This window comes from Taurulus bubalis (assembly GCF_910589615.1).
Source record: "Taurulus bubalis genome assembly, chromosome: 5".
NCBI classification, from domain to species: domain Eukaryota; kingdom Metazoa; phylum Chordata; class Actinopteri; order Perciformes; family Cottidae; genus Taurulus; species Taurulus bubalis.
The window spans coordinates 19,349,264-19,369,525 of NC_136593.1; the positions used below are offsets into that span (position 1 = coordinate 19,349,264).

Consider the following 20,262-nt stretch of genomic DNA (forward strand, 5'->3'; position numbering starts at 1 on the left):
CTCTTTGAGTTGTTATGTGATGGGCCTGTTGGTTGCGGAGGGCAATACAGCTCATGTCTGTTACGTGCCACACATTTTGGCCTACACCGTGTTTAAAATCACTCAAATACATATTGTTTGACATGCACGATCACTCAATGACATACGGGTGGGGCATATACAGTATCTGAAAGGACAGATCTCTTCGGCCATGATGATGATGATGATGATATGAATGTTGTTACTAGTAATATGTACAAAGAGCTGCTCGTTCCGTTTGCTCAGTCACTCATCCGATGCAATGAATACGAACAACAAAGCAGAAGAGCACATGGAGCAGCCTGTGCTCCTGCTGCATGTGTGTCTCTCGCTCGGGAGGACCGTGTGTGACCATCGTGGGCCTGAAGAGCAACACGTTTTATCGAGAGGAGGAGCCACGCGGCTCGCCACCATTTAAACCGGGCGCGCATGCGCACTAGTGCACAATCGGGACTTAAATATCTTACACAACTGTTTCTTTTCTTCATTCTGTCTGCATCTCCTCGCCGGCGTGTGGTAACCATACTACACGTTACTCGTTTTTGATACGTTTCAATCAAACAACACGTAGGAAATGAGTGGGGAACAGGTAATGGCACCTCCGGTGACGAACGGTTACAATGTATTGCTACCATTTCATGTGCCTGGTTGGTCAAGATAACTTGGCTAACTGTAGACAGTGGCTGCTAGCGCGCGTTAGCCGAGTGTATGTGTAACGTTACGCGAACTCATTTTGTTGTTAACAGCTTTCTGACACGTCTCGTCGCGTTTGTGTTAGTAGTGTGACGGAGAGGGGCTGTCCGGTTAGGGTTAGTGTTTGAGTGGCTGGGCATTAACTCCGGGGAAAAGTGGGCTAACGCTACATTTAATGTGGCGTTAGCTGTAGCCGACGTTAGCCGCCGCGGCGTCGGTGTCAGCCGCCTAGCAGTGCTGAGAGCCAGTGGACTGAGCTAGCAGAGCTAGCATAGCAGCTACCAAACTCCCGTTGCTATCCAGCAAGTTCAAAGTTAGTTAGCCACCACAATATTTAACACCCGTCTGTTTGTGGTTTCTTTTCAGATTGACTGTGGCCCTCGTTTCAATGGTAAGTTTGTGACACAAAGCCAGCAGGTTACAGGGATGTTTTTCCTCAGATTCTGACATGTCTTCACCGCTCCGATGTAACGTTACGGTAGTTCTCGATAGAGGACAGAAATGGCGTCCAGAGACTAAGTCCTCTGTCTCACTCCCAAGCGCCTATTGTTCAAAAGGGAGGTCTAATAAAAGCTTTTCCGATCGCTATTTTCTCGATGCGAATCATTATTGGTACACACCTAGAGGTGTTTTATCAGTTTATCTTATCCTAATGCCTTTATGGTTGTTTTTTAGTGTCATAATTCTCACCTGAAAGTGAGGGTTTGGGGGTTGAGGACTTAGTCTCTGCGCCATTTTCTTTTTCGGTGTAGCGGCCTGACTACTGCGAGCTGAACCCAGGCTATGAAGCTCACCCGGCTGTGTGGAGGAGCAATGCGAAGGCATAGCGCTTCATTGAGAGCTCACGCAGTGACCAAGGAGTCTGGTTTTAACACGACTGTTAACGCTTTTTAATGGCGTGAGTTATTTTTATTATAGCTAAAGTAGTATAGGAGAAAGTGAACCGTTTTAAGTTGGAGTCACATTTAACTGTCAACGCATCATGTCAACAACTTTAAGTCATCGTCACACAAGTTAAGGCGACGTATTTGTTTATTTGAGCATCTTGGCCATCTTAAAAGTATAACATGAGTTTAAAAAATAATATTTCATGCTATTAGGAATTTTCTGTTTAAAAGTCAAGAAACCTGTATCAAGCATGCAAGGTGGGCACCACCCATACAAAGACAACTAGTGGGTTTTCTTTAATTACAGTTCAGCAGGACAAATATTTTTTTTTCTTTGATATACACTTTATGAACACTTAACTACTGTGGGCAAAATATTAACTGGTTTAGTGAAGTGATTCAGCTGTCTGTATAAATTACTCTCGCAGCCACGCAAGGGTTATTGATCTGAGATTTATTTCTTTATGAATCTGGAATGCTTAAAATCATCTGCACAACTGTAGCAGTCTACTTATTTGGTTTTCATTCACCAGAAATGGGGGGGAAAACTACTTTACTTCACTTGTACTTGCCAGACTGATATTAATTGCTGCCGCACTAGACTGTCTAACTTCATACAATTAACTACCAAAGTTGGCTTTTTTAAAAGAGCATCTTAACTCTGGTTGGATTTAAAAAAAAAAAGACATTTGTCAGCACTTAACCATTTACCAGCACAAATTGTACTTTGTGCATACATGATGGTTTAGCACAGCTTATCTGCTAGTCAATCACATCAGTTAAATGTTTATTTCATCTGTGAACTGTTGAGTGTTGCTCAAAATGCTACAGTATGTGTGCAAAAGCTCCCATTCATTGAACTTGTATTACAATTATTTTTGTTTCCATCTGAGGATGGCACAAATCAACTCTCCAAATCGTAGATAACAAAGTCAACTAGATTTACTATGATGCATGTAACAATCCAAGGTAAAGCTCAAAGTCTGTCTTGACCTTATTTATTCTTTGAGATCAAATCACTCGGTGATCAAATTTCAACTTGAACATGTATGCTGTTGGTTGGTTTGACACTGGCGTACATGGGGAACATTATGGACAATTTATTTTTAGGCCGTTCAGCTCTGCTCCTGAACAGGTCTATAGCTGGTGTTAAAGTTTGGGTGTTTGCTCTTTTGATGATTGCCATTCGTCCCTCACTACGATTTATTTCCCCCCCCAGCTGTGGCGTTACAAATTACAAGAGGGTGAAAGATGAATTATTTTTCACTGACATGTTTCAACCCGTCTGTTTCATATCGTCTCATAAACAATGAGGCTTATATGGGCAGTAGGTGGTGCTGTACCACTGTGCAATACATTTTCCGTCTACTTTGTGCATGACATTCAGACGGTGGCGCATGTTCAGACCTTGTGTCTAGCCATTTAATTCATGTTTTTACCTGGAAAAACTCTGTGGGGGGGACTTAGTTCGTCCCAAATTTTTGGTTGAGTTTGTGTTGCTCAGTGTTCTGTACTTTTGTTAGTCTTTCCCACTTGAGTTCCTACATTTAGGTACAATAGCCATAATGATTATAATATACACTCAACAATCCTACCATTTCTTTAGTCCATTGTTGGGTTGTTTCAGTCAATATCTTTCACTCTTGAAGTAGGTGACACTGTTTTTCTCCTCAGACTCTCACAAGCATAAAGACAAGCACAAAGAGAAGGAACACAAACATAAGGACCACAAAAAGGATAAGGAACGGGAAAAATCAAAGCATAGCAACAGGTATGGTGTGTGCTTCCAGATTCTTCATGTTTCTGGTGGTATAGTTGCTCAAAGGGGATAAGACATACCACTTGATCATGGCAGTATTATGTTTTTATTGTTTTCAATCGGGGAGGGTAAAACAACCGTAATACATTTTTAAAATGTATATATTTTTTTTAACTCCAGTGATCACAAGGACTCCTCTGACAAAAAATTCAGAGAGAAGGAAAAGATGAAGCACAAAGATGGCAGCGCAGACAAATACAAGGACAAGCACAAGGAGAAGAAGGTAAATTACCATGCACATGATTCATGGAGGAATGCACATGTGGTTGTGCATGTTATGATTTTAGGGTTCAGCATGAATCATTCTGCGACATGAAGCTCTGTCGCATGATACACAAGCACCTGACTTGCCATGTACAACATACATTTATTTCCCACCGGTTTACATTATAAAATATTTGATATGTATGGCCAGCCAGTATATATGATTAAACAATATAGAAAATGAATCACTACACATGACACTTTTTCCCCCTGATGTTTCGCCTTTGAGAAACACAAAAAAATAAAGTATACTCAGTTGGTCTGCAAATAGGGTGAATGCTGAGGGCAACTTGTGTATGATATCAGACTCATTCTTGGACATCCCTCTATAATTCTATATAATGTATTTTGAATCCATGTAGGGAAACAATTTGGATGCTCTTGCTTCTTTGTCTGAGATCAGACAGAATTGGCACCTCAATACTGTTTTAGTCGACTTAAAGTTTTTTGTGTGGGCGACTTCAACGGTCTTCTACCGCTCGAAACCAACACTGTCTTATGCTAAGTACTAAAATTCCAGTATTTAACGACTACTTTGATTAAGCTTCTATTATGCAGACCTATCATTTGCCATGTCTGTTTTACAAGATTTTCCCCTTAACAACTTTGTGTGCATCTTTCAAATTAAGCCCCTTGATGGAAAAATCAAAAAAGAGAATGGCTTTGCCAGGTATGTATGTTTTAATATTTATCGAAGAACTGCATTTACTCTACCATCAGATGTATTTTTACATGAAGCCATTTCTGATTTTGTTTTTGCAGCCCTCCACAAGTGAAGTCTGAGCCTGAGGATAATTTTTACCACTCTCCTAAAAATGAGAAGTCTTTAAAAAGAGAGCGGGATGACAATAATGAGTGAGTGGCCTTTGCAATTAAGCTTCTTGTATGTCCTCTGTGTCTAAGTAAAGAGGGTTAGGGTATTTTGAAAAGTTGTCTGTGACCAAACTTGTAACACAAGTTGTTTTTCAGCTCTGATTTCAAGCCCAAAAAAGTTAAGATTGAAAATGACAAGAAGATCAAGAAAAGGAAACCAGACGAAGAGGTAAGCGAATGCCAGCTTGGTTCTGGGCGTTTTTGTTAAATGATGAAAAGAGGACCCATTACTTCTATATTTTCTCAAACACAACCAGTGGCTTATGTATTTTTTTGCTGATTCTGCCATTTGTGTGAGAAAAATGACTTGGTTTCTCTTCCTTAAAAATAAAAAATTGTTTACAGGATATCAAGCCCAAAAAGACAAAAAACAAAAGAGCAGTCACTGATGGAAAAAAGAAGGCAAAGAAAGAGCCAGAGGAGAAGTGGAAATGGTGAGTTATTCATGCCAGCCAGCTGAACGATACCTACATGCCTATCGATGCGGGGGTGGAGCAAGTGTTGTTACGTTGTTGGATGGAGTAATGATTTTAGTTTCTCTGGTATATTCAAACTCCTTATTGGATTGCATTCTTTGGTTGATTCCAGGTGGGAGGAAGAGAGATACACAGACGGCTCCAAATGGAAGTTTCTGGAACACAAAGGACCTGTTTTGGCAGCACCGTACGAGCCTCTTCCTAATCATGTCAAATTTTTCTATGATGGTAAGATTGCATTTCTCAATGGAGTCAGTCAAACACTATACTGTTAAACCATGCAATATCATTTCTGGAGGACAAAACACAATGGATTTATTTTGTTGCCTTTTAGGTAAGCACATGAAGCTAAGCCAAGAGGCAGAAGAGGTGGCCACGTTCTTTGCTAAAATGCTGGACCACGAGTACACCACAAAGGATGTCTTCCGCAAAAACTTCTTTAAAGATTGGAGGAAGGTAGGAAGAAAAGGCACTTGTGAATAAAATTACACAGCTTTTGTGACATTAGAAGAGTCTTATGAAGTGACTATTCAAAGATTTCTGTTGAGTGTACTGTGTTTTGCGACTGTAGGAAATGTCTGCAGAGGAAAAGGCTAAGATCACAGACCTGAAGAAGTGCAACTTCAATGAGATGAGTGAATACTTCAAGGCACAGTCTGAAGCCAGGAAGGCCATGTCGAAGGACGCAAAACTGGTAAAGCATTACATCGTCTCAAAACTAGTGGCAACGCCAATATAGTGGGCCACCCGATATATCAACCAGCCATACAGGACAATGTAGCCTGTGTTGCCTTATGTTTAATTCCATAGTTGTTGAATAATTGATAAAATGCTAGGCAGCTACACCCTTTGTCTAAGTCAACCCTAATCCAAAACTTTTTTGTGATGTGGATCTGAAGAAATCGGTTATAAAAATTCCTTTGAAATACAAACGTCTACTTTTTGGCAGTATTTTTCAAGTAAAGTTCTTATTCTTTTATTTTATTTCAGACTCGTAAGTCCATATAACAACAAACAGAACAACAACAATATATACAATACAAGGACACAGGTATAATCATTAGCTAAAAAGTCACTCATGGTTAAAGACATACAGACACTTGTTCCAATGCTTCCAGAGACAAGAAAAATACCTTGTATCACGCTGGGTTGGCTTGGTCAAGGCTTCTATAATTACATTTTCGGATTCATCCAGTCGACATTTTAAATTTGTACATGAAATTCCTCAAAACAGCATGAAGAGTGGGAACATTGAGTCACAAACATGTGACTTGCACTTGCCCATCTGGGAAGTTTTATCAAGATTCTAAAAGCATCATATGCCACCTGAATCCTTTTTAATTTTTGCTCTGCTGTACCTGCACCACAGGTGTGCTGTATAGTAGGGCTGCAACAACGAATCGATAAAATCGATTATCAAAAGTGTTGGCAACGAATTTCATTATCGATTCGTTGTGTCGCGCGATTATTACGCCGGGCAATAAGTCGCGGAGAAGAGAAAAAAAGAGCGGCGCAGAGCAACTGGCCGGCCAGCGTTTCTGAGATTGGAGTGAGACACGAGAAAAGCTGAGATTGTGATGTTCTCAAAAATATAAGATCTTTGACGAGTCGAGTCTTGGCCAATCAGCGTCTTCATGTTCCTCAAACTTGTTTTTAATGGAAGCTAGTCAGCTTGCTATCACGTTAGCTAACGTGTTTGGGTTGTGTATTGTCGTTAAAGTTCCGTTATGTTCCGTTACAGTTCAGTCTTGCTTGTAAAAAAACGTAACGTGATGAAACATGCCGTCACCCCCCGGTCTGGTTCAGTTCACGCTGTCACTCGTTAACGTTAAACCGGGACACCGGCGGATCTGGCGGCAGGTTTTTTTTTTTTACTCAAAGTAGAATGAAGCAAATCACATAGTTGGGCTTTGCCAACAACGTGACGTCGTGGCCATAAGAGACCCAGAATGAAAGAGTTAAGGAAGAGGACGCTCTATATGGAGCAGCTTCCCTCTGTCCCAGTATTTCATACATATTGATAAAGCAGGGTATGTAAATGCAGCCTCTGGAGGGATCAATTACAGTAAAAAGGGCTCACATTTGGCAGATGTAAAGCATACATGTGTATGTTTTTAGTGTTAGTCCATTTTATTGTTTTAATTAACAGCTCAGGGATGTTCAAGGAGCAACCTGTTTGTGCACTTTCTGAAGATGTTTTGCACTGTCACTTCTGTTTTAGAATAAAGGGTTGGAAATGAACGCTTTTTTGATAAAAACATTTTTTTATCCGATTAATCGAAAAAAATAATGAATCGATTATTAAAATAATCGTAAGTTGCAGCCTTACTGTATAGAGGGGAGTACAGTAGGCTCTAAAGAGAGCAGTTTTAACATCTTCTGTGCACATACAAAATTTACGTGCCAGCATATTGGCTTGGGCATAAAGTTTGCAACACTGCCGCTGCACATCATCATCAATTAAGTCATCCCTAATAATGTGGCCCAAATATGTGACTTTGTGCAGCACATTCAGCTGCTGGTCTCCCATTAAAAATGAGGTAAACTGTAGCTTCTGATCTTTTTTTGTTTTAGCAATCATGACAACACTCTTTTTAAAGTTGAATGTGATGTCATAGTGCAGCCCATAACTTGAGCAGACTCTGAGCAGTTGCTGTAACCCAGTGCTATAAGGAGACAGGACCACTAAGTCATCAGTGTATATCAGATGGTTAATAAGAGTTTCTCCCACCATACACCCTGTTTTACACCTTTTAACTTTTTGGAAAGGTCATCCATGTACAGATTAAAAAGAGCAGGTGACAGTATTCCACCTTGTCGGACGCCATTGGTCAATAGGAAGGGTGCAGATACACTCTTACCCCATCTAGCTCGCATGGTTTGACGTGAATACCAAAAGTGCAAAATCCTGATCAAGTATGGAGGGACCCCTCGCTCTTGCAGCTTGACAAATATTCAATTATATATGCAATTATTCAAATGCACTCCCTGGAATAAGTATCACTTTCAAAATATGAAAGTGCAAATGAGGCAGAGTGAGTTCCTTTTTAAAAAATGTGACTCTTAAAATGAATGATGCTAACAAGATGGATCTTATGTTTCCTTCCCTTTTTGTAGAAAATCAAGGAGGAGAACGAGCGGCTCTTACAGCTGTACGGCTTCTGCATCATGGACAACCACAGGGAACGTATTGCTAACTTCCGCATTGAGCCCCCGGGCCTGTTCCGCGGCCGTGGAGACCATCCTAAAATGGGCATGCTCAAACGTCGCATCAGGCCTAGAGATGTCATCGTCAACTGCAGCAAGTAAGTTTTGTTTTCCCTCGCTTGTGAATTAATGTTATAAGTGAGCATAACTATGACATGTTTCATTCATGTGCTCCTCACAGGGACTCCAAGCACCCAGACCCTCCCCCAGGCACTAAGTGGAAAGAGGTTCGTCATGACAACAAGGTCACTTGGCTGGTGTCGTGGACGGAGAACATTCAAGGCTCGATCAAATACATCATGCTGAACCCCAGCTCGAGGATCAAGGTGGGCTGAGGGGCTGCACCACAAGGTGTTTTAGACCTGGTTTAAAATAGTTTTTGGGCTTTATGGCTACATATCATGGCAACTTCATCTCGAAGATGCATTATCTGTCACTGAGTTAATGTTTCATCGTTACTTTTCAAGGCCTTTTTACAATCTGTTAAAAATACATTTTGCGCCACGGGATTGTAAAAATTGGGACAACGCTGTCACATGATGTACTGTGCAAAAACCTAATTTCATTTGTCTTCATAAGAGTGCATAGTGACACTGAAACATGGCCCCATCTAATTTATTCGTTACTGATTGTTTGGCTGCAGGGAGAGAAGGACTGGCAGAAGTATGAAACTGCTCGTCGACTGAAGAAATGTGTGGACCGTATCAGAACCCAGTACCGCGAGGACTGGAAGTCTAAGGAGATGAGGATCAGGCAAAGGGCTGTGGCACTCTACTTTATCGACAAGGTGAGGTGCATCATGCAATTTGAAATGACGACTGGCTTGCTGTACATTATTCCTCACACATTGTGCTGAGTGTATAAAGCTTTTGGGAGCTTTTTTTTAATACAATGGCTGTTAATTGTGGCGGTTTAGCGGGTTCCTAAACACTAGCCACAGGGAGGGTAATGTCTTTGTAAGCCGACTTTAATCCAGCTGTCCTGATGTACTCTAGCTGGCTCTGAGAGCAGGAAATGAGAAGGAGGAAGGAGAAACGGCAGACACAGTGGGCTGCTGCTCGGTCAGAGTTGAACACATCAAACTCTATCCAGAGAACGATGGTCAAGAGTTTGTGGTGGAGTTTGACTTCCTTGGTAAGGACTCCATTCGCTACTACAACAAAGTCCCTGTGGAGAAACGGGTAAGAACTGTAAATCAGTTTTGTTTTTTTCATGATGCAAACGTTGCTTCTGTATTCATGTGTGTTCTGCCTCTTTTCTAGGTATTCAAGAATCTTCAGTTGTTTATGGAGAACAAGGAGCCTGATGATGACCTGTTTGATCGCCTGAATGTAAGCAAGACATAACCTGGGGATAACAAATATAAATGCTTTTTAGCAGGGAAAGAAAATGTCACTTTTGCATAATTATTTGAGAAGAGGGTTCCTAAAATACCAGAGGTTAGGGGCACACACTAAAAGCATGCTATATAAAGGAGAATCTAGGATAGCAACACACAGAAGGACTTCATTATATCTTTTCATAGCAAATCGTTTGCTACTATATTTATGTTCAGAATGATAATAGAGCTTTTTTAACCGGCTGACAAATCTAAGCTTGGTGCGCTTGTCTTGAGATGATAATCAATACAAAGAAGTGAAATTCATCCTGCAGGCTAAAAGCAACACAGATTATACTGCCAAATGCAGAAAGGACAGCTGGCAGAAATTGCTAACCTGCAGGAATGCTTAAATTAATAGTCTTATATGTAGGATATTGCTGCCCATCTGGAGCACAAGTAGGTCTGACCATAATAACGTTTGTGTTTTCCATTAAATGAATGTGTCCTATGGCGTGTAGGGCAATATTTTAGCCTCTTTCTTTCAGCTGCAACCACGTGTGAGATGGACACACGAATGCAAAACAATCTGCGGTAATTCAAAGCAGTAGCTCATATCTTATGAACGAGGCGTCATGTATTGTTTGGACTCGTGTTTTTCCGATGGCTCCAGAGTGTTGTAAAGTCGACATTTATGAAATTCCCAGAAGTCACAACATGTGTCATAAAATATTCTGCTTTTGTCCATATTACTTGGTGAAGTATAAATAAAAAAAGTTTGGTCCCCTGCATGCAATGTGCACCATAACAGGGTGGTCTAGCAGCAATATAATGGTGCTAAATATTACTTTAATATACTTGCTAAAAACAATCTGTATATATTCTCTTATCATATTTTCACTTATGTGTCGCAGTTGCTTGAGCCGTACGTTGCCGTGTTTGCTTTACATTACTTTGCTAAAGACACTTTCATTTATGCTCTGGGTGATTATAATGCCTTATGAAAGTAAACCTACTCACGGCTTTGAATTGTGTTTTTTCTCTTCATGCTATTTATTTGCTCAAAGTCCGTGTCACAATGCAGATGAAAGGCTAAAATTGTCATACACTATTATGAATAAAGTATAAATTCTAGGAAAATACATCTAAGTTACACATTAACTTAACGGAATACACAAATGGCCATTCTGGGTTCCAGTCCCTTTTTTTTATTTATTATAAATAAATTGATTTTACTTAACAGAAGGAAGCCGATAAATTGTCATATCAAAGGCGGCAGCAAGCGGGCTTCACAAAGCTGAACAAAGTCACTTCAGATGGCTTAATTCTGTCTTAAGGAGTGGGACCAATAACACACTTGTTTTATCATGACGATGTATGCCGTCTTTCAATAATTGCATACGCCAAAGTCCTGCCAATCGTGTCTCTTGGCGTTTGGGGATGCCTTTCAACAGCTTCACTAAAAATAACCAGCAGGTTTGGTGATGTTTGGACAAGCTGTCAATTTTCTGCCGCGTTTGTGCCTGGCCTGTGCACATGTTTGAAAAAAGATTCAACATATCCTGCACATTTTGTATTGATTGGAAAAACTGATAAATAGTCTGTGTTGTGAAATGCTATTTTTATTTTTATTTGTAGCACTCAATTTGAATGACCAGGTATGTTCCAGGTACTTGTACACATCCTGCGGGTTTTGTGATTGGCCCTGTTGAGTTGGGGCTATTGTGCTAAGCCCCGCCCCTTGAAGATCACTGGTCAATATTTTTAAAGTCTTCCTGCGTTTTGTAAGCTGCATATATGTTTTGTGTTTAACTTCTGTCTTTGTCTAATATTATAGTTTGCTCCTTGTTTGTAAAACATGCAGCTCTGCTGACAGACTTATCTGTTTGCGATTAGTCGTGTGCTGCAAACACCGCCCCTTTCTATGTGAACGTGCGCAGTCAGATTGAGAAACCATGGGTTGATTTACCGGGTTGGTGATTGTCGTAAGAACACTTGGAGGGAATACAGTTGTTGAGGATAATGAAGCAAGATAACATAGATACCCAGGGTATTTTTGTACTTGCTTCGTAGTACAGGCCCTGGTGTCTCTCTCTTTAGCACTCAAAAAACTGTTTCATTGTTTCTCCCCCAGACTTCTGTTCTGAACAAGCACCTTCAGGAGCTGATGGAAGGACTGACGGCCAAAGTCTTCCGTACCTACAACGCCTCGATAACGCTGCAACAACAGCTGAAGCAGCTCACAAGTGGTACGTCTCCACCTGCAGCCGAAGGATTTAAAACCACATTTTCACTAGACTCAGATTAATTTAGTCCCATGTAAAGACAAATGGAAGGTGTAAACTAAAACTTACATCCGTACTTGCTTTGGATTGAAAAGGCCTTTCATCTGTACTATAATGAATCAATCCGCAAACAGGAAACTCATACTCTCTGTGTCTCTCTCTCTCAAGCGGAAGAGAACCTTCCAGCCAAGATCTTGTCCTACAACCGGGCCAACAGGGCTGTGGCCATCCTGTGTAACCATCAGCGGGCTGCACCAAAGACATTTGAGAAGTCTATGCAGAACCTGCAGGCTAAGGTTAACATGTGTTTTTGACTTCTTCTGACGCTTGCTTTTGTTTCGTCTCCCATTTCACCAAAATTATATCTTGTCAGTTGTTTAGCATCAAGTTCAAGTAAGGATGCTTGAATTGTGTTCATTGCATGATTCTGCTCTAACTGGAATTGGGTAAAATATATTGTCTAACACAGTAGCCAGACATGTTAAGGGGAAACATTTAGATGGTCTTTTGGTCCAGAAAGCGCTTGAAGTTGGTTTGACATTAGCTTTATTTTGATGGTGAGACTCACAGGAAGGGGGGGTGGGTGGGAGAGAGAGAAGGAGATGCAGCAAAGAGCCTCTGGCAGGAATCAAACCTCCGGCCCAGGGTTGTGGCGGGTTGAGCCTTCATAGAACACGCCCGACCCAGTGAGCCACAGAGATGCACTTTTTTGATCAAACTATAATCAATCTGCCATGAAGCATTTTTCACATAAATATGGCAGGAAATGCGGTTTCCGAGTCTTAAATATGGAGATTTCCTGAGTTTCAAACATATTAAACTGAATATATTTGAGTTTGGACCAAGAAGATGGACATTGATAAACTAGGATGGGAATCTTTCACCATTTTCCAACATTTTAGTAAACCAATTTATTTAATCTAGAAAATAATTGTTAGTTGCAGTTTGTCCAGCTTTGAATTTCTCTAATTGTTATTGGCATATTCAAGTTATTATAGATAACGTTCATGGGCCCATATTATTTTTATTTTGTAAGAACAATAATCAGCTTTTCTTTTAAACTAATCAGTTTTTTCTTTTCTTTTTTTTCTTAGATTGACGCTAAAAGGGACCAGCTTTCTGATGCCAAGAGAGAACTAAAGAGCTCCAAGGCGGATGCCAAAGTACGGAGAGATGAAAAATCCAAAAAGTAAGTACCCAAAGGTTTGCTGTAGACAAATGTCTACAAGCCCTTTCTGTCAAGCCCTTTCACTGACCTCGTGCTGCTCTGCTCCTCTAGGACCGTGGAGACGAGGAAGAAGGCGGTTGAGCGGATAGAAGAGCAGCTGATGAGGATGGAGGTTCAAGCAACCGATCGCGAAGAGAACAAGCAGATCGCTCTCGGCACGTCCAAGCTCAACTATCTGGACCCTCGCATCTCTGTGGCTTGGTAAGATGGCATACTTGAAACTATTTTTTTTTTTTTTTTTTTTTTTTTTTAAGATTTCGGGAAAATAGTTAAACTTTACTTTCACTCTCTGGATTTGGTTGTCTGACATAATTTAACAAGTAATGCAATGAAGCGCGTTGTGCTTAAAATGAATGCTGCCCATCCTCATTTGTATCTAGGTGTAAGAAGTGGAGCATTCCCGTGGAGAAGATCTACAACAAAACCCAGCGTGAGAAGTTTGCCTGGGCCATGGACATGGCAGAAGAAGACTATGAATTTTAAATCCCATTTTGTGGTTTTAACTATGATACACTTTTTTTTTTTATCGGACACTTGTTTTTTAGCTTACCTGAATTTTGCTCGATGGCCCGACCTGATCAGGAATTTCAGACAGTTTGAGCAGGAAAACAGCGGCGACGAGATAATGAGGCCATAATGAAGTGGCAGCAGGGTGTTGTGGGTAGTCTAAACATCTGATCTGAGATCAGGAATCAAGGCTGAACTATACCCACAACTGAGCATCAAGGCATGGTCCCAGTAATTGGAAGACCTTTTTACAGTTTGTCTCTCCTCGGGGAAAAAACTTGCCTGAACTTTGAACTCTGTGGTCCTATCGCTACTGTATTCAGCAACAAAAAAAGAAGCTTTGTAACATTTTATTTTCTCTGTTCACTTGCTCTGTATTTTAACCCTCCCATGTATTATTAATGAATTCTATATTTTGATAGACAAAGTTAAAATCAAATGAATTCCTTAACTACACCCACGCGCCTTTCGAGGAAATATGAAATCTGAGCTTGAGTTGTGTGCGTGCATGTGTGTGTATGAGGGGCTCGGCCATGAAATTGATTGATTGGTTGAATATTCTAAACTGGACTATGTTGAATTGTTAAGCATGAAAAAGGATGTTTTAGCAGGCAAAGAGGAAAATACTGCAACCATGTCAATATTTACTTAAGCAAGCAGAATGTGAATATGTTTTACAGCCTCCATCAGGGACTTCTTTTACAGTGTAAATGTGAACCAATCATTTGTGTCCTTTTTTTTTTTTTTTTTAAATCTCAAGCATCCTCTGATCTCTCTGCATAGCTCTGTCTCATCTGATTTTAACTTAATTTAACAATTGTTCCCAGAAAGGAAAAAAAACTCCCGTATCTGTTACTTGAAGATAATGCTATTATAATGTATTTTAAGTCATTAAATGGAAAGTGTTTTCTTCCCAGAAAGGGTATGTGAGAGATTTCATCTTTGCCAAAAAAAAAATCACCAATCTGTTACAATTTAGGCAGTTTTCTTTTTATGGTGTAAAGATTCAGGATAAAATAATGTAACATTTAATGTGAATTTTATCAGTTCATTTTATTCCACTTTTATGATAGGAAAATTGATGTAAGTAGCTGTAAAGTCAACATCTTATTCCTGTTTTATCTTTTGTCATAGCCTTTGATCATGTTTTATGCGTGAGTTTTATGCTCATTGTAGGTTGGAAAATGAATAAAACCCTACAAGTACATTTACTATGCATTTTTTGTTTGGATTTACCCATGAACATTTTAGGAAATTTTAATTCTGGAGGGTGTGTCTTCGTCACTCGGCTCTAAAAACTGGGGCGCTAAGTAGCAACGGTGCTTTTGGACGTGCCGCCTTTATGGAGCTCTTGATAGACAGTCGCAGCGTCCTTGTATTTGCTTGACAAATGGATTTGATCTTCAAATTGTGAGATGAGCTTAGACTTCTAAGCAATATGTGCCAGATTTAGCACTTATTAGTTTCATAGATTGTATCTGTAAATTAAGCCACTCTTAAAGAATACTTTACATTGTAAATTGAGCCATGGTGTGAGTCCTTACTATCCTGTGCTTTATTATTATTTTTGTCTAACTTGCCCCTTTCTTTGGCCACACCTTTCTATGGGTAGACGTTCTGGTCGCCATTGGCATACAAACGTGCAGCTAAATACCTCACATTACCTTGCAGACAGATAAATGGGTCATTTGCAACCATTGCCAGTCGGTGTAATTCGGCTCAAGCTGTATCATCAGCTGCGCACCAGCAGGTGGGGCTGTATGCATTCCTCCAATACGAGTTTATTGTATGTTAGTCTCACATTCATCACGCTGAATAATTAGAAATGTGTGCCTGGCATAATTCATATTCACTCCTGGTGCAAGGTGCTGAGCAGTAATGAGACATTACTGCTTGGTGAGTATTCAGTTTATTCTGTAAAGATTCAGAAGTGTAGAAAGGATGATACAACAGTGCTTTATGATCAGACCATTTCATAAAAGTTTTTTTTCTTTTTTAAGTGATCATAACACCGTAAGTCCAGATTCTATTTATCTCAAACCAAAATAAATTTGTAACATTCGACACAAGTGCATACACTGCTGGTAGGAGATCAACCTCCAATTTCACTTTGGATGGTATAGCACCGTTCTTAGCTATTAGCAGCTTGACAAAGATGCAGCTTAATAGGATTTATGTAGTGACTGTATGCTTATATAAACAAGAAAATTCAGAGGAGAGCAAAGATCTCCTCATTTGGCTCTCTAGCTAGCACAATATCTCACTCTGTCAGTGTCTTGGGATCAAATTGATAATTTTGCTTTAAACAACATTTTGCCAGTAACAATATTTGATACAATTACAGCTTAAAGTTAAACATCTCCAAGTGTACAGAAAGCAGCACAAGATTATTATTTTTTTTTCTCACAGATATAGACGAACAGTGACCATTGATGCACTGGCATGTTTTTTTTTTTTTCTTTTTTTTTTAAAGACAGCACAGTAGCTGGAAAGCAAGGTGATGGACAGACAGGTCATAAAAACACACGGACAGAGCTGAGTAAGGCAACGTTAGCGTGGCAGGCTTCTCTCTGTTCAGTTTGCAGGGCAGTGTAGTGTATTGATCTTGACGCAGCGTCAATACCTTTGCTGTGGGGCAGTGTGATTATTTTTTTTCTGTGTTGAGCATTGCTGTCTTCATTAGTGCATTGTATATAGTCTCTTGCGTGTAGCTGAACTGCAAAGTGATCACCAACATTTATACAGATCTAAATAAACCATGTTTGATTGCATCTGGACTTACAGTGACTATAGAAGAGTAAATAGAATTGAAAAACCAAATAACGGAAAAAGTAAAATTCAAGGCAGTGCTGAAGTACTGGTTGCTAAAAAAGTAAAAAATATCACAAAGCCAACAACAACATTTCCTTGACACATCGTTTGTTTGTCCAGTTGGTACAAACCCTCTTTAGTGCAGTTTCAATCATATATATATATTTCTCCCTCTGACCCAACAACGATATCTCCCGGTTCTATCCTATCCTATCCTATCCTATCTTCCCTCATTCAAGTCAGTTTTCCAGTCAGTGTGCGTCTTTTCTCGTTCTTTTCTTTGATCCCTCGTACTGACCTCATTGTGCACCCTCCCCACACAACCACAAAGAAGCATGAAAGGCTTAAACATCACAGGACTCAAAGGTGAGAAGTTCTTTCTTTAGACGATGGCAGGAAGTGATGGAAGAGGAGGAGGAGGGGTGGGGGGTATTCACAGTTACAGTCAGAGTCCAACGGTCCAGCTACAATCACATCTGCTGTCATTATGAACACACTTTTTTTAATTTATTTTTTAGACCACGGCCAGGGGAGCAAACCAGCCTTTAAACGTCATGTTCCTCTGGTGGGATTGGGCCTGCTTCTTCTTCATCACACCTCCAGCAGCTCCATCCTCAGGCGATCCCTGTCAGCAACACACACAGAAACACACAACATGAACAAGTCGTGAGGAGGTGGCATGAAAGTTCCTATTGTATTGTATTACTGTTGTACAAGGAAGGCACTTCTGGGGAGGGAGCCTTGTAAAAAGATGCGTGTATACGGGTTAACTCCCCTCTTGGAAATCCATCTCACCAAAGACAATCGTCATGATTTATTCACATATATTAGCATGCGCTCCCAATCTATAATTCAACAGCCCAGACTTCGACTTATCTAAAAATAGCTTCTTAAACACAGACCTTTGATTGCCTGAATAAGCTACTCAGCATGAGCACCTGTACACACTTCTCCTGCCTCCTTTTTACTGTACATCACGCAACCACGACTACAAACAACAAGCTGTCATGCTTTTATCCCTCCACCTGACTTTGTTGTCTTGATTGTTAAATAGCGCTAAGCTTGTAAATTGTAAAACAAAAAAAAGAGGCTGCGAGTGAGGGGAGTATCTTACTTTAGGGAGCTTTTATCACGCTTTGTAATTTAAGCATTTGGACTGAAGTACCTGGCCTGATTGGCATCGGTCTGTTCAATGAGTGACTGACTGTCCCCTGGCTGCTGGTGGTCCTCTGCGCTCTCGGACCAGGGATCCTGCAGGACTCCTGGCTGCGCTGACTCCTCAACTCGGCCTCGCTCGACGATCCCCTCGGACCCCATCAGACCCAGCAGCGGTGAGTATGAATCCTGCCACACAACCCGCTGCCCTGAGTTCAGTCCTGCGTCTCCTTCAAGGTGCTTGTTCATGTCTTGCTCAACAAATGTATTTTTGGCCACTGGAGAGTTCTTTGGGGACTCGTCTCCGGCGTCTCCGGCCTCTCCGGGGCTCTTCACTTCCTCCGTTACAGCAGGCGGTCGTTGATAGGTGTCCAGCCACTTCAGGTGCCCGTTCTTGTGGCTGTACCGGCTGTCGCTGAACCAGCGCACCACCTCTGACTTCGGAAGGCCTGTCTTGACGCTCAAGTCCTCGTACTGCTGACTGCTGGGCCAGCGGGTGTTGTAGAAAACCTGCCGGAGGATGTGCAGTTGCTGGGGGGTCTTGTTGGCCCAGGGGGGCGAGAAAGACGGCTGAGAAGTAGACACCTCGGTTATCTCAGACTTATTTTCTTGGTGTACAATCTCAGATGTGGTGTCTGGTTCATTCATCTTCACCCTCTTGAAGTTGATCTTGATGGGATCAACTTTCAGCTCTGGGCAGCTTCTGTCCTCAGCAAACGGGTCCTCGTCCTTGATGAGTTGCTGTAAGATTGACATACCTTTTATTGGAAAGTTCTGGTTGCATTTACCCTCATCTAAAGTAGATGGGCTGCTTTTTGTAATGACAGTATTGCTGGTGCTTTCAGGTGGGGATTCGCTGGTATGGTTCAGGTTCGGGACATTGTCATTACAGGTAGTACTGGGGTATTCATTGCTAATACTGCTGTTGTTGTTGGTCTTGTGGAGATTGTTGTTGCGTTCGTCATCAGGCTTCGCGGCATGGGCCTGCTCTTGTGGACTGATGGTGCCGCTGTTGTGATTGTTAAAGGTGAAGTTGGATTTGCTGGTGTTATTGATGATCACTTGACTCTTGGTACCGTTTGAACCTTCCAATCCGATCGGTAAGCTGTTGCTTTGGGCATTTGGTTTCTCGTTGGCATTAGCAGCACAGTGCTCATCGTTATTGCTTATGTTGGTAGAGCAAGTGGCGATGCTGTTGATGCTGTTGGTTGGGCTGCTGTTATGCACCAGTTTCCTGGTGACCGTCTCACCACCATTACTACTGCCGGAATAGCTGCTAATGCTGCTGCTACTACTGCAACTACTGCTGCTACTGCTGCTTCGACTGCTGCTGGTGCTACTGACACAACCACTGCTTCCAGCCATGTCCGGGCCGAGGCCGTTGCTCTTGTCCGGCTCCACAGTGGGTTGAGTATTCTTGGTCAGTACCTGTGCTGTTCTGACTACGGATGGAAACTTTGGGGGGATAATTGGAGTAGAATACGAAACCCGAGTGACATTTGGGTTTGTGGACATGCTCGTCTGTGTGGCCGTGACTCCGCCAGGCCCGGTTTTCATAGTGCCGTAGGGGAATTTGGCCATCTGAAAGTTTGGTCCTTTTGAGCTTCCATGGACAGTGTGGTGGGTTACAATGTGATTCACGTGCCGTTGTGTAGCAGGTTGCTTTTGGGGCGCTCCACCCTGGAACACTGTGTTGAACATCTTCCTCCTGGCCTCTTCAATCTCTTCAGGAGACCAGCTTATGCCCTGCTTGAGCCTTTGGGCAGTAAACCACAGTTTGATCTGCTCTTCTGGGAACTCTGAGACCACCGTTAGGTAGCAGAGTTCGGCTTTGGTCGGGTAGGGGAACTTGCCAAAGGATGTCTTGAGAAAGCTGCTGGTGTCCATAGCGGCATCATAGGTGGGGATGCTGCTGAGAGGGATCATCACCTTTGGAAGGTCTTTATTGGAGGAAGGGGAGGAGTAAAGGGAGGGAGTGTGCTGGTGAAAGACTTGATTGGACACTGTCGTCTTAGTCACATGAGCGACAGTGGTCCTCGGCATAGCTGGGGGGCCAGAAAGACTGAGAGCCCCGTTTTGGAGTTCAGGCACATTTGTCAGCATGCTGGAGTCTACATCCTTTCCAGTGTCTATCTTCCGTACCTCCACGGTGTGAGAAACCACAATCCTTTTGTGTTCCCCCTTGGCTTTCATCATCTTTGCAATCGGTGTTTTGGTGAGGGAGATCCCAGATTCTTTGTAGACTTCTCCGCTGTCTGTGAAGAGGCTTTGCTCCACTGTTGTTACTCCATCCCTCTTGTTGACAGTTAGGGAGGCAGTGGCCAACCCCTCCATTATCTTAGGGTGGGCAGTAGCGTTATGCAGTGCCAGAGCCTCAAAGCGGACAACGGACACCCCACAGTTCAGGCAGTAGAAAGTGGGCTGAGCCCTGAAGTCTAAGTGGCAATTGTGCATGTGATCCAAAAAGTAGTTTAGATCTCTAACCTCGAAACGGCACTTTGGACAGCTGTATGTACCTCCTTTCTGGACCTCGCTGCCACAATCAGATTTGGAGGAGCTGTGAGAGAAATGGCCAGGCTCTTCTCCAGAGATGCTGAGTATGCTGTCTTCTGGGATTGTTGGTAGGAGTTCTGGTAGCGAGCCCAGTATGATTTCCTCACGCACATGTTTGGATTTGGATGGTATCATGCAGGGTACAGTGGATTTCCTCTTGCTGGCCAT

General features: G+C 41.8%; 2 protein-coding genes across 2 annotated transcripts; one reads left to right on the forward strand and one right to left on the reverse strand.

Annotated features, from left to right (window-relative positions):
• Positions 1-489: 489 nt before the first annotated feature.
• On the forward strand, positions 490-14,786 carry top1a (DNA topoisomerase Ia). Its single transcript, XM_079218452.1, has 21 exons — positions 490-607; positions 1,078-1,102; positions 3,273-3,369; positions 3,538-3,640; positions 4,311-4,351; positions 4,444-4,536; positions 4,651-4,723; positions 4,900-4,988; positions 5,143-5,258; positions 5,365-5,486; positions 5,602-5,724; positions 8,148-8,335; positions 8,419-8,563; positions 8,881-9,024; positions 9,233-9,418; positions 9,500-9,568; positions 11,690-11,804; positions 12,009-12,136; positions 12,935-13,029; positions 13,120-13,269; positions 13,449-14,786. Exons 1-21 carry the CDS (start codon positions 593-595, stop codon positions 13,549-13,551), a joined length of 2,220 nt encoding a protein of 739 aa, XP_079074578.1. The 5' UTR covers positions 490-592; the 3' UTR covers positions 13,552-14,786.
• Positions 14,787-16,010: 1,224 nt separating this feature from the next.
• On the reverse strand, positions 16,011-20,262 carry zhx3a (zinc fingers and homeoboxes 3a; the record flags this gene model as incomplete). Its single annotated transcript, XM_079218451.1, has 2 exons — positions 16,011-17,011; positions 17,552-20,262. The coding sequence occupies 2 exons, from the start codon at positions 20,260-20,262 to the stop codon at positions 16,978-16,980; spliced, it is 2,745 nt and encodes a 914-aa protein (XP_079074577.1). The 3' UTR covers positions 16,011-16,977.